The 26,756-nt window shown below is 44.7% G+C and overlaps 1 protein-coding gene across 2 annotated transcripts in view; it reads left to right on the forward strand.

The window, feature by feature from the left end:
* The first annotated feature begins 265 nt into the window (after positions 1–265).
* jak1 (Janus kinase 1) overlaps positions 266–26,756 on the forward strand; it is a 195,960-nt gene continuing 169,469 nt past the window's right edge. The window contains exon 1 of one of the 2 annotated variants that reach the window (XM_038794475.1): positions 266–528. Coding sequence is in view for 1 of the 2 variants with exons in the window: in XM_038794474.1 (XP_038650402.1) it covers positions 4,177–4,231 (55 nt within the window). In the remaining variant the exon portion in view is untranslated. Of the gene's footprint in view, positions 529–3,670; positions 4,232–26,756 lie in introns of those variants that run through there. The other variant, XM_038794474.1, reaches the window with a different exon arrangement.

Here is a 26,756-nt window from a genome sequence, read left to right on the forward strand (position 1 = left end):
ATTTAGAGCAAGGATTTTAAAAAAAAATTCACTGTGAAGATTTTTTAAAAACTCCGAATTGCAAAGATTGTTATTTTCAGCCGCTCCGCGCGGGTCGAAATACAGTTGTAATTTGTTCGGTCTCTGGGAATGAGAATGAGTGGCGAGCGGCAGAGATGATTATTCGTGGTCAAAGCACGTTGCAAACGATGGGGAAAGAGTTTATAGTCGATCATTACTCTCCTCACAGCACGTTCGTCAATTTCATGAGTATTTCTAGCTGCCACGTCGTGACGATTGCTACATTTTCAGAGTTACGGGAAATGCATTAACATTCTGGGAATGTTTCATCCTGCAGTGTAACGGCAGATGGGGATGTTTCTTGGTTAAGCAAGTTGTTCTCTGGGACCCAGCTCATGCGGATTTCAGGCAGTGTGGATACTTGTTCTGCCGCGCCCCAGAAACTCAGTGTGAAATGCAGTTGATCCTGGCCATCGCGGCCAACAGAAAATAATAGCTGCAAATGGAAATGTCCTGTGTATGTACATCGTAAGTGAGTTGTAAATTTGCTATGCCTCTGCATATTTATCTGATCTGGGATCACTTGATAATGAAACCACTGGGCCATGAATTGTAACTTAATACTGTTTTAAACAAACCCAACTCTTGCAGTTAGATGCAGTCTCCTAAAAACGGCAAAATCTGTACTTTTTCGGTTACTAGCATCCCTTTGATCGCTGGATTGTGAACAGTGACCGTTGCGTCCGCTGTTGCTTTATCTCACACGGAGCACGTTTGGCGCAATGGAGCATTTCTCATCAAAATGTGGTTCAGGCACGTCCTGGAAATCCGATTTTGAAGATGGATACTATTCCCGGAGGCCCAGCATTCCACCTTCAAAATGTGCCGACTGGGATGTAGTGGGTCTCCACGACACTTTGCAAACTGGAATTAGAAACTCTCCGTGAAAGTCTCGCATCTCAGTTTATGCAAAACGGATTAAATTCGCTTCAATTTTGGGAGCAAACCGCCCGGCAATTTAAACTAATCTATCAATATTAAAAATGTTGTCTTTGATGTCCTGATGTGAGGTAGGTTTCTGCAATAAACAATGGGCTGAAATGGAGTGCGGACTGCTGCTGGCCAATGCAAGCGCCTTACAACACATGTGTCAGCTGCTAAATCGGACGTAGATCTTATTCTTAGGAATTAGTTCCAACTGTAATGTGAGCGAGAAATGCCCGCCCCTGTAATACGGGCAACACTGCAGCTCATCTGATTTCCCGTAAATTGCATTTGGGTATAGGCGCTGCGCCTCCTTCCCTGTACTTTTGAAATAATTAGTTTTCTGTGGAAGAATAAAACTGTAAAAAAAAAGTCCCAGTCCGGTGCTAGCGAAATCCAGAGGTACATCTCCCTGTGTGAGTTTAGCACCAATTCCCGTTCGTACCTAGAAAAAAATCAATATGGGATGGAAAAGTGCCAATTCAGCCATGAGCACTGTCGGTAAATATCGCCAATCTACGTAAACTTTCTGGCACTTGCGTCTGTTTTACGCAAGCCTCAATGCGGAAGTCCCTCCCCTTTAACTTTTGTGGGTGTTGTACTTTGGTCATATTGCCCCTTCTGTTACACTCCAGCTGAGTACAGTTTACTTCCCTCCTCCTCCCCCCAGTAAAGCTCATGCCAACAAATAACTCGAAGTGTACATACTGTGGGCACATAACTGATCAAAACAAAAACGGTACTTTAAAATCACTCTTGTTGAACTGGGATAATAAGCAGACCTGGTAAATATTTATTTAAATCACCAAAGAAATTGCGCAGTGCATTATCATGTGATTGAAATTCCTCGACACAATTAATTACTTTGATGTTTAATTTTCACGTAGGCAATAAGAACCTGTTACTAACCTTGACCAGTCTTGTATTATGTCAAATATTTGTATGGTTGCAAAACTTTAAAAAAAACAAACAACAGTCTTTTCATGGTGGGGAATTTTCGGATCTGGAACCAGAAATTTTAAACAGTTACAGTTGTTCTTTTACTGGCCCAAGAGATTAGACGCAGTACAATTATTTGCACTTGATTTTTTAAAGAAAATATTTTATTAAGGCATTTAGAATTTTAACACTTTTAAACATAAAGATCCAACAAACAAAGAAAATCACAAATACTTGCACTTGTTTATACTGGTTTAATGTCCCGACATGGTGAACACTTAAGCAGAGGGGAACAGGGCACGTTTATCTCAACATCAACAATGTTCAACACCGCCCCTGAACAATGTCCCCAGATAAAATGAAGTCTGCCTTTAGCTCTTACCAAGCGTTCCGCTGTGATATTATTTTGAAGAAACAAGACCCCTCACGTCCTCCGTATGTTATTTGCATCCGACATTGCCCACTAACATCCCTTACTCTATTGCCATATAATGCAGCGATCGAGTTGGTGTTAATTGTTTTAAGAAAATTAAATCACTTTTAAAAATGTTGAACTTGTCGTAATGACTGAATGAACTTTTCCTTTCTTCGCCTTTGTGTGCTCACTTCTTCTGGGAGCAAAACAATATTTCCAAATCCTTTTAAGTGTTTATTTTTAAAGAACAATTTTCTGAAATAGTCAACTTAATTTTCTTTTTGCTTTCTCCCTTTGGTTACAAAAACTGATTGCATTAATCTAAATCCAAACACAAAACAACATTAATCCCAATTAACCTCTTATTAGTTCCTGGCTACGTAGGTGCATCTCCATTTAACCCCTAATACCATATCGTAAAATCTATTTTCAAAGAAACAACCACAATCAACACCTATAAACTTGAAAACACGATTTCGCATTTAACCAAATGCCCAGTAACAATATATTAGGGTTGAAAATCGTGTCAGATGGAACGTGCCTTACTATACGCGCTCTGCATTTTGTTTTTCAAACATGTGATTTATAGAACCAAGTCATTTATCTACAACAGGAGTTCGATATTTAGCATTCCGAAAGCTGATAGTGAAACGTAAAGGTAATGATAGAAAAATAGATCTGTAGGCACTACGGTGGCAAAACAAAAACACTTTTAACTTCACGCACTCCATCAAAACGCGTAACGATTTCCATTTGTTCCTGATGGCTTGCTTGCAATCGTTGCCAATTTTCCTGAACTTGAGTCTCGGAGTGGTATGTTGTTAAATTAAACTCTACTTGCTGAACCACTGCTTTGTTTTAGAAATCTGAAGGCCGGTTTCTGAAACAAGCATAAAATGCTGGAAAACCCCCAGCACCTGTAGAGAGAGAGAGAAACACCGTTAACGTTTCGACCCCAATATGACTTCAGATCGCGGGGTTGTCACTGCTGGTAAAGTGCGGAATGGGGACTGTTCTAAAGAAGCTGGAGTTTGTAACAGCCAGAAACCACCAGTTTCAGTCCAAGTGATATAATTCGCGGTCTTATTGTGATCGGCAAACATTGATTGGGCCTCATGCATGGATTATAGTTTATGTTTAAATGCCTTGAGGCGGTGCCGGGAGTGCATGTTCTTGTTGAACCCAGGGCATTTGCTGCACAGAGAAGTGCGCAGTGGAGCAGCTCAGTGGACTGGCCAACGACTGCTGACCGGCTCGTTACATCAAAGACACAACATAGACATTGATGAGAATGCGCCAACCCCGTCCGGCCCCCGGAGTGTATCAATACAGTTTGGTCAGACTCTGTCTGCGGATCCATCATTGCGAATCCCAAAGTGCTCTTTATAGAGTCCTCGATCCAGACTTGCAAGAATGTTTATTTTTGTTTTAATACTTCGTCTTCTAGAATTGAATTACAAACAAAAAGAATTGATCGCCCCACTCGTCCAACAAGAAATCAACTACAACTCCCAAGGAACCATTGGAAGAGGCGGGCTCAGACACTCCTCTTTGATTGGCGAACATGCTCAGAGTGTGACCTGACGCTCCGTGTCCCATCCGAGCTGCGACCAAAGACAGCGAGGCAGGCCGAGGCGGGGGCAGGGCAGAGCGGGGCAAACAGGCTCGGTACAGGCGTGTTCGCGCTGGGCTTTCGAGTGTTGGCCCAGTTGGAAGTTTCCATTGCCCTCCGTAATAAACACATAGGCTCTCTCAAACTAGAAACCTGACGGAATCCGAGGGCTCCTGGGGCCTTTCTCTAGCCGAGAGGCAAAAAAGGATTTGGAGGGTTTTATTTTATGTTTACCGAGGAGTATCACCGGATAAGACGCGCAGCCACTCGACAAGGAAGTGGTGAGTAATGTACAAGAACCCATTTCACTCCATTGAAACTGATCAGCATTTGTTATTAATAACCAGCATGATTATAGTGTATGCTGGCTACATTGGAGAGAAAAATACGTAACTGCTCAGGATTATGTAAATATTAGGATTGATTGCGTGCATGGTTATATATTAAATTATGTATATTTGTTACATTTTTGGATATACATGTTTCATTAACACAGGAAACATACTCTATTAATCTTTTCGCAGTCACTGTTCAGATCCCCTCTGAAGGAAGAATTGTCACATTAGTGGAATTTCCCTTCTTAAACTGAAGGAAGGAGTTGATGGTGTTGACCATTTGTTGAACTTCTGCTGGGAACTCGGTTTTTAAATCACGCTCCCTCGGTTTGTCAGATACAGTTGGGGGAAGAGGGAGATCGTGTCGTTTGTCATGTTCCACAGCCACGGAGTGGATAGGAAGGGTGAAAGAATGTATTCTAGGTTTTAAAAGACGATCGCTCCTACGCTTCGACAGATTGCGGAAGAGTTTGGAAGGACGGATGGCTGGCACCCTGTTCATTCCTATCGTGCGTAAAAAATAAAAATCGGGGGAACGTAAATGAAACACAGAATGGTCATTTGCCTCCAACATCTGCAACGGGCATTTCCAGCTCTTTTCCTGCAGCCCAGCGTCTCCAAGGTTTTCTTTTGCAGAGGCCTTGGCAAACGCAATTGACACGGAGCCACAAAGGGTGTTCTGACAAGTGACCATAAACTTGGTGAAAGAGGTAGCTTTAAGGAGTAGCTTAAAGGAGGGGGAGAGGCTGGAGGTGAGAATTAGTCAGGAAAACGTCAATTAATATAGGGCTTTACACAACCAGCAGACTCTTCAAAGTACTATACAGTCAATGAAGTACTTTCGAAACCCCCTGCTACCAGGTAGGAAACGCGGCATATCTGCGTACAGAAAACTCCCACAGATAGCAATGTGATCATGAGCAGCGAGCCTTTATGACCACTTTGAAAGAGAAATATTGACAGGATAACTCCGCTGCTCTCCTGTTTGAAATAGGGTTAAGATTTATTTTACTCTCGCCTCAACTCGGTTTAAAGCTGCATCTGAAAGCACCGGGAGCGCCAGTCTTGATTTTTGTGCTCAAGCCCTGAAGTGGGACTTGAACCGAGAACCGCACTCACCAAGAGTGCGAGGCAAGAGTGCCACCAACAAAGCCATGGCTGACATACACATTATAGGGCCCAGGAAACTGAATGTTTTCAGTTAAAATGCAAAGTCAAAAACAATTAAACGCCTTATTGAGTAATTACCTAGTTTGGGACAGAAATAAGACATGTTGGACACAAATTAGCAGCAGGTACATTAATTGTAATATATTCGTTACATTTCCATTTTACACTTAGAGTCGCAAGGATTTTTGACAAAGCTTCCATTAATTTAAAAGTAAGTTTGGGATTAAAATTTGTCAAGTTAGAGGTGGAATTGTGTTGCCTGGGGTCAATTGTAATTGTGTTAAAGTAATAGTATGGTCATTCTCATCTATATTATACATTTTATATTTGCAAAACTTTGCTTCAGTATATTTAATACAGCAGAACGTCTATGTGAGTGGTGGTACACCAGAGGATATGCAGCAATGTATCCATGGCCAGTACTTCTGGGGCCTGGAACCTGAGTGCAGAGGAATATTAATGATCTCAAAAGTATCCAAAACGATTGGGATTATTTCTGAATTGTTTGTCAGAATCAGTGGACAACCCAAGCACTTTGTAAATCTAATGTGATATTGAAGAGGATTTAGACTCCTAAAGATGCAAAAGTGCCTTCAGCAGACTCTTACCTTACTCCAGAGTGACATTGTCACTGCTGTGTCACTGGGAAGTTTGCAAGCCTGGCAGTATTTTTCAGTATTCCCGTTTTGATGAAAGGTCATTAACTTGAAATGTGAGCTCAGTTTCTCCCTGCATGTATGCTGTCAAAACTGCTGAGCGGTTCCATTATTTTCAGTTTTAATTTCAGCTTGCTTTAGTAAATGTTGAGAATCTGGTGAGGGTGGGAATTCTGTGCAGAGTGGGAAGAGATGCTGCATTTTTCTCCAGTACTTTTCTAGTGTTCTAGAGAAATATTTAATCTACCTATAACTTTAACTCGATCAAATAATTAGTTAAAATGCCACAACTTAAAAAGGTAAATGTTAATTAAATAAATAAAATTGGAGGGATGGCCATGCAGATGGCGTGTCACTACAGCAGCATGCGGTAGTTTGTGGGGTGCATGCGATCCAGGGCACCGAATTATGCAGAATGTGACCATGAGTTAAGCAGACCAGTTGCACAGATGCAGAAGCCTCAGCCTTTTTATCCAGTAGGTGTGAGGTTCTTGTTCCCTGTGTGGATGTTGGCTAAGGCAATAAGGTGGATGAACAACCTGACCATGATACATTGGTACAGGATGCATTCAAGTTTGTGGGGGGGGGGGGGTGATGGCTGGCGGGAAGTGAAAATAAATGTGCTGTTGATAGATGTAAAATAGTTGGACATAGATATTGTTCTCTGCAGCCTTGACCAGGAGCCCCCAAGGTTGTGGTGCCTGCCTGTTCCAGGGTTAAAGACATTGCCACACATTTGTAGAAGAACTTGAAGTGCAAGGGCGGTAGGGGGGGAGGAATTCAAAAATGAAATGGGGAGGGTACAGGCCCAACATGTTCCCTCTCTGTTGATTGGAAGAAGTAACAAGCCTAGAGAACCATGGATGACCAGAGGTATTGAGGATACCAAGAGAAAGAAAAGAGGCTTTTATCTTTATGCAGACTTTCCTTCAAAACAACCTTTCAGATCCAGGTCTCTGTTTGCAGCCTGGGAAACCTCCGGGAAAGAGACTGTGAGGTTCTTGAGAAAATTGACATGGGGAGTGATGAGGTATTGGAGGTGTTAGCAGGCTTGAAATTGGACAAATCCCCAGGTCCGGATGAATTGTGTCTCAGGTTTCTGTGAGAGATGAGGGAGGAGATTGCAGAAGCTCAGATCCACATTTTTAAATTCCTCTCTGGCCATGGGGAAGGAGCCAGAGGACTGGAGAACAGCTACTGTGGTTCCACTATTTAACAAGGAAAGATAAGCCAGGGAGCTACAGACCAGTGAATCTCATGTCAGTGGTGAGGAAACTACTGGAGAAGATTCTGAAGGTGAGAATCTGTCTCCACTTGGAGAGGCAAAGTTTGATCAGGGACAGTCAGCATGGCTTTGTCAGAGGGAGGTCATGCCTAACAAATTTGATTGAAATTTTTTGAGGATGTTTACTCACGTTTAGAAACAAATGGACTTATTAGCGATAGGCAGCATGGTTTTGTAAAGGAGGGGTTGTGTGTCTCTAACTTGATCGAGTTTTGTGAGGAAGCGACAAAGATGATTGATGAAAGGGCAGTGGATGTTGTCTACATGAACTTCAGTAAAGCATTTGCATTTGACAAGGTCCGTCATTACATAGAATTTACAGTGCAGAAGGAGGCCATTCGGCCCATCGAATCTGCACCTGCTCCCGGAAAGAGCACCGCACCCAAGGTTAACACCTCTGCCCTATCTCCATAACCCAGTAACCCCACCCAACACTAAGGGCAATTTATCATGTCCAATCCACCTAACTTGCACATCTTTGGACTGTGGGGCAGACTGGTACAAAAGGTGAAGTCATAGGGCATTAGAGGTAAGCTGGCAAGATGGATACTGGCTTGGCCATAGAAGACACCGTAAAGCAGTGGAAGTGCTTTTTTGAATGGAAGGCTGTGACTAGTGATGTTACGCAGAGATTGGTGCTTGGACCTTTGTTATTCATCGTATATATAAATAATTTGTAGGAAAATGTAACTGGTCTGATTAGTAAGTTTGCGGATGACACAAATGTTGGTGGGGATGCGGATAGTGATGAGGATTGTCAGAGGATACAGCAGGATATAAATCGGTTGGAGACTTGGGCAGAGAAATGGCAGATGGCATTTAACAAATGTGAGGTAATGCATTTTGGAAGGTCTAATACAGGTGGGAATCATACAGTAAATTGCAGAACCCTGAGGAGTATTGACAAGCAGAGATATCTGGGTGTAAGAGGTCTACAGATTACTGAAAGTGGCAATGCAGGTGGAGAAGGTAGTCAAACAGGCACACAGCATTGGCCAGGGCATTGAGTATAAAAATTGGCAAGTTCTGCTGTAGCTGTACAGAACTTTGGTTTGGCCACACTTGGAATATTGTGTATAATTCTGGTCGCCACGCTACTAGAAGGATGTGGAGGCTTTGCAGTGGGTACAGAAGAGGTTTACCAGGATGTTGCCTGGTCTGGAGGTTAGCTCTGAGAAGAGGTTGGATAAACGCAGAATGTTTTCACTGAATGATGGAGGTTGAGGGGTGATCTGATAGAGGTTTACAAAATTGAGTGGCACGGACAGAGTGGATAAACAAATGCTTTTTCCCAGGGTTGAAAAGTCAATTACTAGGGGACATGTAGGTGCGAGGGCCAAAGTTTAGAGATGTGCGAGGAAAGCCTTTTTTACCCAGAGGGTGGTGAGTGCCTGCAACGCATTGCCGAGGGAGGTGATGGAAGCAGATAAGATAGCGACATTTAAGAGGCATCTTGACAAATATATGAATAGGATGGGAATAGAGAGATACGGACCCCGGAATTACAGAAGATTTTAGTTTAGACATGCATCATGATCGGCGCAGGTTTGGAGGGCTGAAGGGTCTGTTCTGGTGCTGCATTATTTTTTGTTCTTTTGAGGTATCAGATTTGTAGATGAGGGTCATGCAGTTGATGTACTGCATGGGAAACTTGTAAAGAAGGCACATGCATATGGAATAGAGGCTAATTTGATATGGTGGATTCAAAATTGGCTTAGTTGTAGGAGACAGAAGGCTGCTTTAGTGACTGGAAGCTAATGTCTAAAAGCGTACCACAGGGATCTGTGCAGAGTCCCCCTAAATTACATATATGACTAGGTGGGGGTATGATCAGTAAGTTTACAGATGATACAAAGATTGGCCAGGTGGTTAAGGGCGAGGTTGAGTGTCTTGTGTTACAGGAAGATATAGACAAGATAGTCAAATGGGCAGATAAGTGGCAGATGGAATTTAACCCTGAAAAGTGTGAGGTGATCCATTTTGGAAGGAGTAATTGACAAGGAAGTATTCAATGAAGAGCATGACGCTGTGAAGTTCTGAGGAACAAAGGGACCTTGGCGTGCTTGTCCATTAATCTCTGAAGGTGAAAGTATATGGGACATTTCCCTTGGATGGAATTTTTAGACATTGAATAGGCTTGGGTTGTTTTCGAGGAGACTGAAGGGGCGACCTGATCATGGTGTACAAGATTATGAGGGGCATGGACAGGGTGGATTGGGAGCAGCTTTTCCCCTTAGATGAAGAGTCAGTCACAAGGGGATACAAGTTCAAGGATATGGGCAGGAGGTTTGAGGGGATTTGATGAAAAAGTTTTTACCCAGAGGGTGGTGATACTCTGGAATGCGCTGCCTGGGAGAGTGGTGGAAGTGGGTTGCCTCAATACCTTTCAAAAGGTATCTGGATGAGCACTTAGCATGTCATAACATTCAAGGCTATGAGCCAAGTGCTGGCAAATGGGATAATAATAATCTTTATTGGTGTCACTGCAATGAAGTTACTGTGAAAAGCCCCGAGTCGCCACATTCTGGCGCCTGTTCGGGTACACAGAGGGAGAATTCAGAATGTCCAAATTACCTAACGGAATGTCTTTCGGCACTTGTGGGAGGAAACCGGAGCACCCGGAGGAAACCCACGTAGACATGGGGAGAAAGTGTAGATTCCGCACAGACAGTGACCTAAGGTGGGAATCGAACCTGGGACCCTGGCACTGTGAAGCAATAGTGCTAACCACTGTGCTACCGTGGATTAGGTATGGAAGTTGGGTGTTTTTTGCTTGTTGGCGTAGATTCCATGGGCTGAAGGGCCCGTTCTGCTCTCTGTGGTTCTGTGAATAAATCTGGAATATAAGGCTAATCTCAGTAATGATGACCATTGCAACTATCATCGATTGTTGTTAAAACACATCCGGTGCACTAATGTCTCATTGGGGAAGGAAATCTGCCATCCTTACCTGATCAGGCCTGTGTGTGACTACAGACCCACAGTAACGCAGTTGACTCTTAACTGCCCTCTGAAGTGTCCTGGGAAGCCACTCAGTTCAGGGGGTGGGCAGCAAATGCTGGCCTAGCCAGAGACACTCGCATCCCATAAAAGAATAAAGAACGAAAAAGGGACCAACTAATTTGGTAGAATGATGAAAGATACTCTGCTGAGGAATTTTGAGGAGCTATCGTCCAAACTAACAAGTAAAACCTCTTAGATAATAGATGAATTACGGTGTGTGCTGTTTGTAAATTGGCACAGGGTGAAGTAGATCAGAAAGTTGAAAAAAAAAGAAAATCGCTTATTGTAGGCTTCAATGAAGTTACTGTGAAAAGCCCCTAGTCGCCACATTCCGGCGCCTGTTCGGGGAGGCTGGTACGGGAATTGAACCGTGCTGCTGGTCTGCCTTGGTCTGGTTTAAAAGCCAGCTATTTAGCCCAATGTGCTAAACCAGCCCCTGTTGAACTTGTGGCTGAAAGAGTGGTGTGGGAGACAGATTTCTGAGTCATGGCCACTGGCAGAGGAAACAGTCCCATTGGGACAGCCGTCAATTAAACTACCCTGGGGCCAATGTCACAGCAGATTGATGAACTAGGGCTGCTGATAGGACTTGAAACTAAAAAGTGGAGAAGGGATGTGGTGGAAAGTTCAGGCGAGGGGAAGTTTTAAGTGCATTAGAAAAGTTATGGCGATAGAGTGGTGTACTGACTGGAGTAAGGACAAGCACAAAGTGACAAGAAGGCAGAAATCGTTTGATGGTAATTAAACGTTAATGGTGCATCAATTAATAAATTAAATCGGGGAAAGATGGTAACAAGTTAAAATTAAAGATACTTTATCTGACTGTATGAAGCCTTCGTAACAAGATAGATAAATTAATGACATGGGAAAATGAGCTATTGATTATTATCTATTAGCTATTACAGAGATGTATGCTGACCAACATTGGGAAATAAATATTTAGGATTCTTGACATTTTGAAAAGACGGACAAAATGGAAAACCAAGGAGGTGGCATTTTTATTTTTTGTTCATTTATAGGATGTGGGTATCACTGACTGGGCCAGCAATTATTGGCCATCCCTAATGGTAGTATAGTGGTTTGCACTGTTGCTTCACAGCACCAGGGTTCCAGGTTCGATTCCCGACTTGGGTCACTGTCTGTGCGGAGTCTGCACGTTTTCCACATATCTGCGTGGGTTTCCTCCCGGGTGCTCCGGTTTCCTCCCACAAGTCCAGAAAGACATGCTGTTAGGTGAATTGGACATTTTGAAATCTCCCTCGGTGTACCCAAACATGTGCCGGAATGTGGCGACTAGAGGATTTTTACAATAACTTCATTGCAGTGTTAATGTAAGCCTACTTGTGACAATAATAAAGATTATTATAAAGAAGTGGTCGTGAGCTGCCTTCTGGAACCGCTGTAGTCCATGAGGTCCACCCGTAGTGCTGTTAGGGCGGGAGTTACCAGGATTTTGACCCAGCGACAATGAAGAATCTGCAATGTGCTAACCACTGTGCCACCATGCTGCCATAGATTAATCAGAAATAGAAAAACAAATTGATTGAGCTTCTAAAAGTTCTTGAAAAAGAAGAGAGTAACAATAATAAATGTGGGTCCATTAGAAGCTGAGACAGGAGAAATTACAATGTGGAATATGGCACCGGCCCAGAAATCGAACATGTACTTGATGTCTTTTTCGTAGAAGACAAAAAAAATACCAGAACTGCTGGGCAACTAAGGATTTAATGAGAAACATAAATTAAGTAATACCAGTGAAGAAAAGTACTGGAGGAATTAATGGACTAAAATGTTACACTCCTTTGAATTGAAGACCCACATGATGTTTCTAAAAGAGTTGACTGCAGAGAAAGTGAATGATGCAACTAGCAGGATAGCGAAAAGAGTGGATGCAGTATATTTAGATTTTTAAAAGACATGCAAGAAGATGCTACACAAAAGGTTGGGAGTAATGTATGAGCATGAATAGGTGACAGGAATAGGTTATAAGTTGATAGGCCATTACTAGTGGAATACTGCAAGGATCAGTGCTGAGGCCTCAAATATAGTTAATCTATATCAATGAAGTTTTAGATGAAGCGACTTGAGTGTAATGTATCCATGTATGCTGACAATAGAAAGGAAGCACACACTTGCCTGAGAAGGGATACAACAAAGGTCACTGGATTTATTCCTGGGTTTCCTGCATTGTCCTATGAGGAAAGATTGAGTAGAATAAGCCTACACCCTCTTGAGTTTAGAAGCATGAGAGGTGAGAGTAGAGAGAAGTATCACCTATTCAATACAAAAGCAAAATACTGCGGAAGCTGGAAAACTGAAATAAAACCAGAAAACGCTGGAAATACTCGAGAGGTCTGGCAACATCTGTGGATGTGGAGATGTCGGCGTTGGACTGGGGTGAGCACAGTAAGAAGTCTTACAAAACCAGGTTAAAGTCCAACATGTTTGTTTCAAACACTAGCTTTCAGAGCACTGCTCCTTCCTCAGGTGAATGAAGAGGTATGTTCCAGAAACATGTATATAGACTAATTCAAAGATGCAAGACAATGCTTAGAATGTGAGCATTTGCAGGTAATTAAGTCATTACAGATCCAGAGATAGGGGTAACCCCAGGTTAAAGAATTGTCTCAAGCCAGGACAGTTGGTAGGATTTCGCAAGCCCAGGCCAGATGTGGGGGATGAATGTAATGCGACATGAATCCCAGGCCCTGGTTGAGGCCGCACTCATGTGTGCGGAACTTGGCTATAAACTTCTGCTCGGCGATTCTGCGTTGTCGCGCGTCCTGAAGGCCGCCTTGGAGAACGATTACCCGGAGATCAGCGGCTGAATGCCCTTGACTGCTGAAGTGTTCCCCGATTGGAAGGGAACATTCCTGCCTGGTGATTGTCGTGCGATGTCCGCTCATTCGTTGTTGCAGCGTCTGCATGGTCTCGCCAATGTACCACGCTTCGGGACATCCTTTCCTGCAGCGTATGAGGTAGACAACGTTAGCCGAGTCGCACGAGTATGTACCGCGTACCTGGTGGGTGGTGTTCTCGCGTGTAATGGTAGTATCCATGTCAATGATCTGGCATGTCGTGCAGAGATTGCCATGGAAATGTTGTGTGGTGTTGTGGTCGCTGTTCTGATGGCTGGGTAGTTTGCTGCAAACAATGGTTTGAGGTTGCGTGGTTGTTTGAAGTAGTGGGGGTGTAGGGATGACCGTGGCAAGATGTTCATCTTCATCGATGATGTGTTGAAGGCTGCGAAGAAGATGTCATAGTTTCTCCGCTCCGGGAAGGTTCTGGACGACGAAGGGTACTCTGTCGGTTGTGTCCCGTGTTTGTCTTCTGAGGAGGTTGGTACGGTTTGTTGCTGTGGCGCGTTGGAACTGTCAATCGATGAGTCGAGCGCCATATCCCGTTTGTACGAGGGCATCTTTCAGCGTCTGTAGATGTCTGTTAAGCTCCCCCTCATCTGAGCAGATCCTGTGTATGCGGAGGGCTTGTCCATAGGGGATGGCTTCTTTAATGTGTTTAGGGTGGAAGCTGAGAAGTGGAGCATCGTGAGGTTATCCGTGGGCTTGTGGTAAAGTGAAGTGCTGAGGTGACCTGATGGCTTGAGTCGCATCATTGCCACATTCATCAGTCGCATTCTCAAGACAGCCCCGAATGTCACCCAAGCACAACGCGACGCCATCCGCACTCTCAAGACCAACCATAACATCATCATCATCTAACCAGCAGACAAAGGAGGGGCCACCGTCATACTGAACAGAACGGACTACTGCAAAGAAGTATACCGACAACTCAACAACCAGGAACACGACAGACAGTTACTCGCAGATACGACCAAGGAACACATCCGCCAACTCAACAGACTGATCAAGACCATGGATCTAGACCTTCAGAGCACCCTATGTGCTCTCATCCCACGTACTCCCCACATTGGAGATCTCTACTGCCTCCCGAAAATACACAAGGCCAACACATCAGGCCACCTATCGTATCGGGCAATGGGACTCTGTGTGAGAACCTCTCTGGCTACATCGAGGGCATCTTGAAACGATCGTACAAGGAACACCCAGCTTCTGTCGCGACACGATGGACTTCTGCCAGAAACTCAGCACCCATGGACCAGTTGAACCAGGAACATTCCTCGTCACAATGGACGTCTCGGCACTCTACACCAGCATCTTCCATAACGACGACATTGCTGCAACAGCATCAGTCCTCACACCGACAACAGCCAATCTCCAGATGCAATTCTGCAACTCATCCGCTTCATTCTGGATCACAACGTCTTCACCTTTGACAACAAGTTCTTCATCCAGACGCATGGAACAGCCATGGGGACCAAATTCGCACCTCAATATGCCAACATCTTCATGCACAAGTTTGAACAAGACCTCCTTACTGCACAGAACCTTCAACTGACGTTATATACCAGATACCATCGATTACATTTTTTTCCTTTGGTCCCATGGCGAAGAATCACTGAAACGACTACACGATGACATCAATAAGTTCCATCCCACCATCAGACTCACCATGGACTACTCTCCAAAATCAGTTGCATTCTTGGATACACTTATCTCCATGAAGGATGGTCACCTCAGCACTTCGCTTTACCGCAAGCCCACGGATAACCTCACGATGCTCCACCTCTCCAGCTTCCACCCTAAACACATTAAAGAAGCCATCCGCTATGGACAAGCCCTCTGTATACACAGGATCTGCACAGACGAGGAGGAGCTTAACAGACATCTACAGACGCTGAAAGATGCCCTCGTACGAATGGGATATGGCACTCGACTCATCGATCGACAGTTCCAACGTGCCACAGCAACAAACCGTACCAACCTCCTCAGAAGACAAACACAGGACACAACCGACAGAGTACCCTTCGTCGTCCAGTACTTTCCCGGAGCTGTGTTCTACTCCAGTGTCTGATATCACAGAGCTTCACTGATTACTGTTTCTGCTGATAGCAAAAGCGGGTTAGTCCAGTTGTCTTAACTAATTCACTCCTGTGATAATTGTCTGTCCTTCATTTGCCTTGTCTCAGGCCTTGAATCAATGGAAGGCATAAACAACCTTTTGGTTTAATGAAAGTATCATTCAGCTAGACCATTTGGATAACACATACCCTGCAAACGCTCATAACGGTATTTCAAGCGAAGGCTGTTGCCTCTAAGTTATCTCCAGTGGCCAACCGGATAGATGTTGCTGAGGCAAAAGCTAATGAGGTTTCTGTCAGCACGCCATAAGTTATTTCTTTTTTAAAAATTTAGAGTACCCAATTCATTTTTTCCAATTAAGGGGTAATTTAGCGTGGCCAATCTATCTAGCCTGCACATCTTCATGGGTTGTGGGGGTGAAACCCACGCAAACACGGGGAGAATGTGCAAACTGTTGCTATATTTATCTGGTTATAAATACAGCGGTCAATATGGTCGCCTTCCTTAATCCTGATTATGTTTGCTCTAGAGTCGTCGGGTATCTTTCGATACCGCCACAAGGTTCAAACCCGAATACTGATCAAAGAACCAATGCACCAGTTAGTTAGTTCAAACTCAATGCTATTTATTTATACACACAGTAATATCTACTCATGCACAAAATACCACAAACTAAGCTATCTCTAACGCTAATGCCTGTACTTAACTTCAGGTGCCCACTCAGTCAGAGGAACAATGGCCGTTGTTCGGATCGGAGGTTGTTGGGTTCGAAGATATAACAGAACAGCTAAGGCCGTCCGTCTGATGGCGAGCCTTGTCCTTGGACTTACTTGCTTCTGGTCCAGCTGGTGGACGGGTCTCTCCACTTCGGGAGCCGAGTCCAAGAGAGCGATTCTCTCTCGGGGGGGGGGCTTCTTATACCCAAAGGGGCTTTGCGGGCTTTTGGGCGGGCCTTGAACTTGGCCCCGATTAATTGGGCTGTATCTTGATCACTCGTATTGATCTTGACCAATAAAGGGGTGGGTGCCCTGATGGCTGGGCATGTCTTTGGTGGCCGTTGGCCTTGCTTTGTTTGTGTCTTTCTGGGCCGGGGTGTCTGCAATATTATCAGTTACTTGAGTGTCTTCCTTTGTTCCCGGAAATGGGCCATCAATATGTTAATTGACCTACAGTTTCAGTCTCGTCTGGGAGTTGCCTTCTTAATACGCATACAGGCTCTGTGTCTGCTTGCTTTCCTGACATTGTCCATATTTCCTGACAGTCATTGCGATCATCCATTTTGTATTCTGGAAGTGGCCATTCCAGATGGCTACAAAACTCCACATGGACAGTGACCCAGAGCTGGGATCGAACCTTGGACCTTGGTGCCGTGAGGCAGCAGGGCTAACCCAATGCGCCAACGTGCTGCCCACCATAAGTTTTATATCTGAGGGCAAATAGAACAACACCTGTTTAATGAGCAGGAACCATATCTGAGGGCAAATAGAACAGCACCTGTTTAATGAGCAGGAACCAATGTTATTTGGACACCTGGGAGTTAGCATAGCAGACAGGAGGAGGCCAGCCTCCTTGGGTTATGCCTGGTTTGTATGTTTTGTCCAAAATGAAGTTCAGCTGAATTGACAGACAATCTGTTCTGTTCTGACCAATACAAAATGGAGGAAAACCCAAATTCCGAATCCTTCACATGATGGAGAGCTCACCGGAAAACTGCTATTTTGAGCGGGTGGACTGATACTGTCCTACTAGATGCAAATCTTACCCCCCGCCCCCCACAGCATGCATGCGTGAGGTGACCCCCCCTCCCCACCCCATCCCAATCAGAGACACTCTTGATCACTTCCTGTTTCCCACAGTCGAAAGCACTGAGCTGATTTTGATGTGGTGAGGGGCTGACAATCATAGAAAGAGCGGTTATACATATTGTGGTTATACAGATATAGGCAAATGGATAGTGTTCTATCGCAATTCTAACTTGTGCCTTGTAGATGGTGGACAGACTTTGGGGAGTCAGCAGTTAAGTTACTTGCCACAGAATTCCCAGCCTCTGACCTGTCCTTGTTGACACAGTATTTAGTTGGCTGGTCCATAGAATCATAGAATTGTTACAGCACAGAAGGAGGCCATTCAGCCCATTGTGTTTGTACCACTTCTCCAAATAAAGAATTCACCTAGTGCCATTCCCCCGCCTTCTCCCTGCAACCCTGCACATTGTCCAGTTTCTTGTTAATGTTAACCCCAGGATGCTGATGATGGGGTGTTCAGCAATGGTAAGATTGTTGAACATCAAGGGAAGATGGTTTGATTCTCTCTTGATGCAGGTGGCTGTGGCCTGGTACTTCTGTTACTTGGCATCTATCAGCCCAAGCTTGAATGTTGTCCAGACATGCAGGCACAGACTATGCCACGATCTGAGGAGTTGTGAATGGTACTGAATATTGTGCAATGATCAATGAAATTCCCCAATTCTGACACTATGATGGAGAGAAGGGAACTGATGAAACAATTGAAGTTTGCAGGATCTGGGACACAGGACTGAGGTGAATTGGCTTCCAACAAGCACAAACATCTCGTCTTATGGTAGGTATGATTTCAACTAGTGGAGTCCTTGCTTCTTGGTGACTTCAGTTTTGCTAGTTCTCCTTGATGCCACATTCAGTCAAAGGCTGCCTTGATGTTGAGGGTGGTCATTCTCACCTCAACTCTTTGTCCTTGTTTCAACCAAGGCTGGATTAAGATTTTGAGCTGAGTGACCCTGGCAGAACCCAAAAAGAGCATTGGCGAGCAGGCGATTGCTGAGTCGGTGCTGCTTGATAGCACTGTCAGTGACACCTTCCATCACTTTGCTGATAATTGAGGGTATAGTGATGAGGAGGTGATTGGTCAAATTGCATTTGTCCTGCTTTTTGTGGCCACGGCATATCTACTCAATTTTTCACTTTTAATAAAAATCATTTACGGGATGTGGGCATTGCTGGTTAGGCCAGCATTTATTGCCCATCCCTAGTTGTCCTTCAGAAGGTGGTGGTGTGTTGCCTTCTTGAACCACTGCAGTCCTTCGGGTGTAGGTACACCCACTGCACTGGGTGGAGGGAGTTCCAGGATTTTGCCCCAGCGACGGTAAAGGAGCGGTGATATATTTCCAAGTCAGGGTGGTGAGTGACTTGGAGGGAAACCTCCAGGTAGTGGGGTTCCCAGGTATCTGCTGCAGATGGTAGTCGTCGTGGGTTTGGAAGGTGCTGCCCAAGGAACCTTGCTGAGTTACCACAGTGCATTTTGGTGATGGTGCATATGTCTGCCACCGTTCGTCAGTGGTGGAGGGTTTGAATGTTTGTGAAAGGGGAAGCAAATCAAGCGAGCTGCTTTGTCCTGGATGGGTTGAGCTTCTTGAGTGTTGTTGGAGCTGCGCTCATCCAGGCAAGTGGAGAGTATTCCGTTACACTCCTGACTTGTGCCTTGTAGATGGTGGACAGGTTTTGGGGAGTCAGGAGATGAGTTACTAGTCATAGGATCCCTAGCCTTTGACCTGCCCTGGTAGCCACAGTATTAATGTGGCTAGTCCAGTTCAGTTTCTGATCAATGGGAACCCCCAGGATGTTGATTGTGGGGGATTCAACAATGGTAATGCCATTGAATGTCAAGGGGCGATGGTTAGATCCTCTCTTGTAGGAGATGGTCAGTGCCTGACACTTGTGTGGCACAAATGTAACTTGCTACTTGTCAACCCAATCCTGGATATTGTCCAGGTCTTGCTGCATTTGGACATGGACTGCTTCATTATCTGAGGAGTCACAAATGGTGTTGAACATTGGGCCCAGGACACTACCTTGAGGAACTCTTGCAGTGAGGTCCTAGAGCTGAGATAATTAACCTCCAACCACCAAAACCACTTTCCTTTGTGCTAGGTATGACTCTCAATCAGTGGAGAGTTTTCTTCTGATTCCCATTGACTCCAGTTTAGCTAGGGCTACTTGTGCCATACTCGGTCAAATGCTGCCCTGATGTCACGGGGAATCACTCTCACCTTACATCTGGCATTAGCGCTATTGTCCATGTTTGAACCAAGGCTTTAATAAGGTCAGGAGCTGTGTGACCCTGGTGGAACCCAAACTGAGCGTCCATGAGGAAGTTATTGCTGAGTAAGTGCTGCCGGATAGCTGATAGTTGATGACTCATTCCAACACTTTGCTGATGATGGAGAGTAGGGCGATAATTGACTGGGTTGCATTTGTCCTGCTTCTTGTGTACAGGATACACCTGGGCAACTTTCCACATTGCCGGCTAGATGCCAGTGTTGTAGCTGTACTGGAACAGCTTGGCTAGGCGTGCGGCAAGTTCTGTAGCATAAGTATTCAGTACTATTGCCGGGATATTGTCTGGGCCCATAGCCTTTGCAGTATTCAGTGCCTTCAGCCATTTCTTGCTATCACCTGGAGTGAATCGTATTGGCTGAAGACTGACATCTCTGACGCTGGGGTTCTCTGGAGGAGACCGAGATGGATCATACACCCGACACTTCTGGCCGAAGATTATTGCGAATGCACATATGTGCTGGGCTCCTCCATCATCGAGGATGGGGATATTCATGGAGCCTCCAGTGAGTTGTTTAATTGTCCATCACCATTCACAGCTGGATGTGGCAGGACTACAGAGCTTAGATCTGATGCGTTTGTTGTGGAAATGCTTAGCTCTATCTATTACTTGCTGCTTAAGTAGTCCTGTGTTGTAGCTTCACCAGGTTGACACCTCATTTTTAGGTATGCCTGGTGTTGCTCCTGACATGCCCTCCTGCACTCTTCTTCAAACCAGTGTTGATCCCCTGGCATCGTGGTAATGGTAGAGTCATGCCAGGCCATGAGGTTGCAGATTGTGGTTAAGTACAATTCTGCTGCTGATGATGGCCCACAGCGCCTCATGGGTGCCCAGTTGCTGGATCTGTTCGAAGTCTATCCCATTCAGCACAGTGGTAGTGCCACACAACATGATGGAGGGTATCCTCAATGTGAAGACGGGACTTTGTCTCCACAAGTACTGTGCGATGGTCACTTCTACCGATAATGTTATGGGCAGATGCATCTGCAGCAGGCAGATTGGTGAGGGTGAAGTCAAGTATGGTTTTCCCTCTTGTTGGTTCCCTCACCACCTGCTGCAGTCCCAGTCTAGCAGCTATGTCTTTTAGAATCCGGCCAGCTCGATCTGTGGTGGTACTACCTATCAACTTTTGGTGATGGGCATTGAAGCCCCCCACCCAAAGCATGTTCTGCGCCCTTGCCACCCTCAGTGCCTCCTCCAGGTGGGTGTTCAACATGGAGAAGTACTGATTCATCAGCTGATAGTGGCTGGTACGTGGTAATCAGCAGGAGGTTTCCTTGCCCATGTTTAACCTGAATCCATGAGATTTCATGGGGTCCAGAGTCGATGTTGAGGCAACTCTCTCCTGATTGTATACCACAGTGCTGCCACCTTTGCTGAGTCTGACCTGTCCTGTCCTGAGACAGGACAGGCCCAGGAATGGTGATAGAGGTGTCTGGGATATTGTCTGTAAGGTATGATTCTGTGAGTATGAGTATGTCAGGCTTAACTATTCTGTGAGACAGCTCTCCCAACTTTGGCACAAGCCCCCAAATGTTAGTAAAGAGGACTTTGCAGGGTGGAAAGGGCTGGTTTTGCCATTGTTGTGTCCGGTGCCAGACATGTAGGCCAGACCTGGTAAGGATGGCAGATTTCCTTCCCTAAAGGACATTAGTGAATCAGATAGGTTTTTACTACAATCGACAATAGTTTTATGGCCATCATTCGACTTTTAATTCAGATATTTTATTCAGTTTAAATTCCATCACTTACTATGGTGAGATTCAAACCGGGGTCCCCAGATCTTTATCCTGGGTCTTTGGATTACTAGTGTGGTGACAATACCACTATGACGCTGCCTCCACATTGTCAGGTAGATGCCTGTGTTTTAACTGTACTAGGATACATCTACAAGTTTGCTGATGACACAACCTTAGTGGGTCGGCTCTCGAACAACGATGGGTGAGAATACAACAATCTCTCCTTCAATGTCAGCAAAACTAAAGAGCTGGTCATTGACTTCAGGAAGCAAAGTATCACACACATCCCAGTCTGTATCAATGGGGCCAAGGTGGAGATGGTTGACAGCTTCAAATTCTTAGGTGTGTACATCACCCACAATCTGTCCTGGTCCACCCATGTTGGCGCTACAACCAAGAAAGCACAACAGCATCTATACTTTATCAGGAAGTGAAGGAAATTCGGCATGTCCACATTGACTCTTACCAACTTTTACAGATGCACCGTAGAAAGCATCCTATCTGGCTGCATCACAGCCTGGCATGGCAACTGTTCAGCCCAAGACCGTAAGAAAATACAGAGAGTCATGAACACAGCCCAGTCCATCGCACAAACCCACCTCTTATCCATTGACTTTGTCATGAACACAGCCCACTGCCTTGGGAAAGCGGGCAGCATAATCAAAGACCCCTCCCACCCGGGTTATTCACTCTTCCAACCTCTTCCATCAGGCAGAAGATACAGTCCTGAGAACATGCACTAACCGATTCAAAAACAGCTCCTTCCCCGTTGTTATCAGACTCCTAAACGACCCTCTTTCGGACTGATTTGACCTCTTCACATATCTTCTCTACTGAATAGTACTACACTCCTATATGTTTCACCCAATGCCTGTGTCTTTGTATTTACATTGTATATTTATTTTGCTCTATGCTTTTTTTTAATATATGGAAGGATCTGTCTGAACTGTCCGCAGAACTTTTCAGTGTACCACGATACACGTGACAATAAACAAATCTAATCCAATAGTTTGCTAAGCTACATGGCTAGGTGTGGAGCATTGTTCATGTGGAGCAGTTTTGATTCACAGGGGAATGGTAGAAGTACAGCCTAAGTAGCTGAGTTCATGTAACAATGATGTTCAGTGTAAGACTCCTGTACATTGTCATGAATGTGTCCTGAAGAAATATATTTTAGGATTGTGCTTGTGTGAGAAAAATATATACTAATAGATGATGTGGTTAATGCCTCACTGTCCAGCTTAGTGTTTCTCTTTTGGAGGAATGCTCAGATCTCAAGTCCTGCATTTTCAAAGACAACAAGGCAAGCAAGTCTCGTATGGAATGTTAAAAGATTGAGAAATAATTGAGATTGGATTTTATTTCCCTCTTTCTGAGCAATTCTGCTCACTTTTGGGAACAGATCAGTAGCTTGAGAAACTTGCCATCATTGATTGTGTGACAGATTCGGAACAGTCTCCAAGGAGTTAAAGAAAGTGTCTCAAGAAAGTCTATTCAACATACATTCCCACTTTACAATGAAAAAGATTTTGTTGTGAAAATGTAAATATCAACTTGACGAGTGGTTGAGAGATACTTAGAATTCACCTCCTTCACTGCTGGACAACTGTCTGATATTACTGATGGGATGTGTCTTGGACCATTTCCACTAGGAGCAATGTGAGTAGTTTTGGATAGGCCTCAGACCATTTGGAGTTTGTGGCACCATGGGAACCCATACTAATAGCTGACAATACAGAATACCCCCTTGATGTGTGTCACAAAATCTCCATCACATCAAACTCAACGTGCTCCTGACTGCTCAGGATCCCATTCTTTCCGACACAGTAAATTTGCAGGAATCTTTTTGGAGAAAAATACATCCTTAACCATTCTGACCCTCAAAATTGATTTGAATACTTGACATCCTTGACATCTTTCTACAAGTATTTCAGCTACTTAACTCGCAACAGCCATTAAATGTTGTATAATAATACATACTGTCCATTTAGTTATAGCAATATAGTTTCGGCTCTTTTGATGTTCACCATAAGCCCTGTAGAAGTCCTGATTATTCCTGTTGTTTCCTTCAGAGTTACTGAAGGATCTATGGATGATGTTTCCTCCTCGTGGTATCTTGGCTCGAATGTCTATGAACTGGGGAAAAACCGAATTGCACACTTTTTTGTGCCTTCTGAAATGCAAAGCTGAGGCAGTAGCTTTGCCTTTTCATTCAGGAGTTGGGTTTGCAATGTATTTTACAATCCATAATGGCGTTCATGGAGAATGTAGGTGCAGAGGTGGGCTGGTTAGAAGACCCACTCAGTTCTCCAACACAGCAGCCCAGCTCTCAATATTGTTTGACGTTTCCCTAATCATGCACTCACCCCCTTCAATCCTACGTGCCCCTCATGCCTCCTCACCCTTCCCACCCAGCCCCCCTTTACCATCTCGGGAATCCTCCTCCCCCATTATATCTCGGGAATCCCCCTCCCCCATTATATCTCGGGAATCCCCCCTCCCCTCCCATACCATCTCGGGAATCCCCCCCATACCATCTGGGGAATCTCCCTCCCCATACCATCTGGGGAATCCTCCCCCCACCCATATCTTCTGGGGAATCCTCCCCCTATACCATCTGGGGAATCCTCATCCATACCATCTGGGGAATCCTCATCCATACCATCTGGGGAATCCTCCATCCATACCATCTCGGGAATCCACCCCCCCATACCATCTGGGGAATCCTCCCCCCCACACATACCATCTGGGGAATCCTCATCCATACCATCTCGGGAATCCACCCCCCCATACCATCTCGGGAATCCCCCCCCCCCCCCCATACCGTCTCGGGAATCCTCCCCCCATACCATCTGGGGAACCCTCCATCCATACCATCTGGGGGATCATCCATCCATACCATCTCAGGAATCCTCCCCCCATCATACCATCTCAGGAATCCTCTCCCCCCCCCCCCCCAATACGATCTCGGGAATCCCCCCCCCCCCTCCATACCATCTCGGGAATCTCTCCCCCCCCCCCCCCCCCCCCCCCCATACCATCTCGGGAATTCCCCCCCCCCTCAAATACCATCTCGGAATCCTCCCCCCCATACCATCTTGGGAATCCTCCCACAATACCATCTCAGGAATCCCCCCCCCCCCCCCCCCCCCCCCCCCCATACCATCTCGGGAATCCTCCCCCATACCACCGCAGAATCGCCCCATACCATTGCAGAACCCACCCCCCTCCCGAACCCATGTATCTTTCATAGTGCACACAGGTAAGAGGCGCTATCTTAAGCCTTTCCTTTAGGAGCAATGCAATAGCAATGAGCATTATTTTAAAATCATTTAAAAAAATATATAAATCTCCCACAATTAAATAAAATCCTGAATTGACACAACGTAGCATGATGTGGGAAAATAAACTACGCTAGTGCAAATAAATTGCAATTATTTACGTGTTTATTAAGTTTTTAAACAATCAGGAAGGCACTTCAGGACAAGTTCTGTTATTACAGCCTTTTAAAATTTTCAGTTGCTCTTGGACAATTAGAACACCTGCTGCACTGAAACCATGATAAGATTTTGAAGCGCAGCCGAGCATTTCTAATGGCTACAGCTGTCATAACAAAAGCTTCCTCTACATTGCCAGAGACTGACAGAACAGTGACCCTTCTTTGCAGGTTTATGCCAGGTGTTCACAAATTGTGGTTTTAGTACTTCCAAAATAGTAAGCAGGAAGAAATACAATTCTAGTGTGGTCCTCGCAGTGTGGACTCTGACCTCAAAAGAGGTCACCCAATGGCTTCCTGACCCACCAGTAGACTAGATGAAAATGCTGTGGGGTCAGAAAGGTAGAGGGAAAAAAATGAAGTACAGTATTTTGCGACCGGATTCACACCAAGTCAACAATCCAGCCCTGATCTCTCATACCATCTACAGTTTTAAAAGAGAATCATCAAGGTTAATTCTTGTAACTATATCTTTTGTTTCTGTAAAATTGGGAGTATTTGGGAAAAAGTAATCCCCCTAAATGCTACTTCCCTTTTAACCACCTTGAGTATCTAGTTCGTGCAGCAAAAAATAATTTGCACATGATGTGTGCGAGAATTTGCATTGAGGAAGGATCAACAAACTGCAGTCTCTATTTCCCAAAAGGTTAACATTCGTAAATCTCCACATGATAAAGCCACAGTTGTGGTTAAAGCAGCTAGTGTAATTACTTTTGCTGCAAATCCTTTCAAGTGTTTTTAATTTTGGAATGACGGATATTTACAAGAATCATGGGGAAGGGTTGACGATGATTTGAAAAAAAAAACATACTTTTTTTGAGAAACGTTTATTGAGGCATTTCTATATATACATCAAACTCAACCATAAAAAAGCAAGCAAACAGGAATACAAATACTCAAAACAAATAATGAAGAACATATATTTTCTGAGTTGCTGGGAGGAACACAAGTTTGCGTGCCCCTGATGGAGATATGCCTGTATTACCTGGAGCAGTGGTGCTTCGTTCATCTGAATGAGCTTACTTATTGATCAGCAGTGGTTAAACCAGCAAAAGTACATGGAATTTTAGTGACCTGTGTTATGACAAGCCCTAGGTGAGGTTCCCCATGAGTTGTTGATCTGGGCAAGCCCCCTCGATTTGTCACTGCCTGGCTGGGATACCCCCAATTTGTTACAAACCCAAGTGAGGAGAGATGACTGGCTCAGTGTCTTTATTCAACCCTCTGCTGATAGCAACAAAGGTTTAATCTAACTAGGTTTCCTTTCCCATGGATACCTTTCCCAGACCCGATAAAAAAGGGCCAATTTAACCAGTCTTTCTTGAGTTACGGTAGAGTAGACACCTGGCACTTATGTCTGTCTTGCTTTTTGCACATATGTGCTGGGCTCTTCCATCATTGAGGATGGGGATATTCGTGGAGCCGCCTCCTCTAGTGAGTTGTTTAATAGTCCACCACCATTTACAGCTGGATGTGGCAGGACTGCCGTGGTTGGATCTGATGTGATGGTTGTGGAATCGCTTAGCTCTGTCTGTTACTTGCTGCTCATGCTGTTTGGCACACAAACAGTCCTGTGTTGTAACTTCATCAGGTTGACACCTCATGTTTCAGTATGCCTGGTGTCGCTTGGAGACCTTGCAATGTTACAGTCTCTGGTTCTTAAGGCATAGATGTTACTGCCTTTTTCATTGCTGCTGTACCTTTCAGCAGACAGCACATGGATTGGATTTGTTTGTTGTCACGTGTATCGAGGTACAGTGAAAAGTATTTTTCTGCGAGCAGCTCAATAGATCATTAAGTACATGGAAAAAAAGGAAATAAAAGAAAATACATAATAGGGCAACACAAGGTACACAATGTAACTACATAAACACCGGCTTCGGGTGAAGCATACAGGGGTGTAGTGTTAATGAGGTCAGTCCATAAGAGGGTCATTTAGGAGTCGGGTAACAGTGGGGAAGAAGCTGTTTTTGAGTCTGTTTGTGCATGTTCTCAGACTTCTGTATCTCCTGCCCGATGGAAGAAGTTGGAAGAGTGAGTAAGCCGGGTGGGAGGGGTCTTTGATTATGCTGCCTGCTTTCCCCAGGCAG

The sequence above is a fragment of the Scyliorhinus canicula genome, chromosome 4, assembly GCF_902713615.1.
Source record: "Scyliorhinus canicula chromosome 4, sScyCan1.1, whole genome shotgun sequence".
In the NCBI taxonomy this organism is placed as follows: Eukaryota; Metazoa; Chordata; class Chondrichthyes; order Carcharhiniformes; family Scyliorhinidae; genus Scyliorhinus; species Scyliorhinus canicula.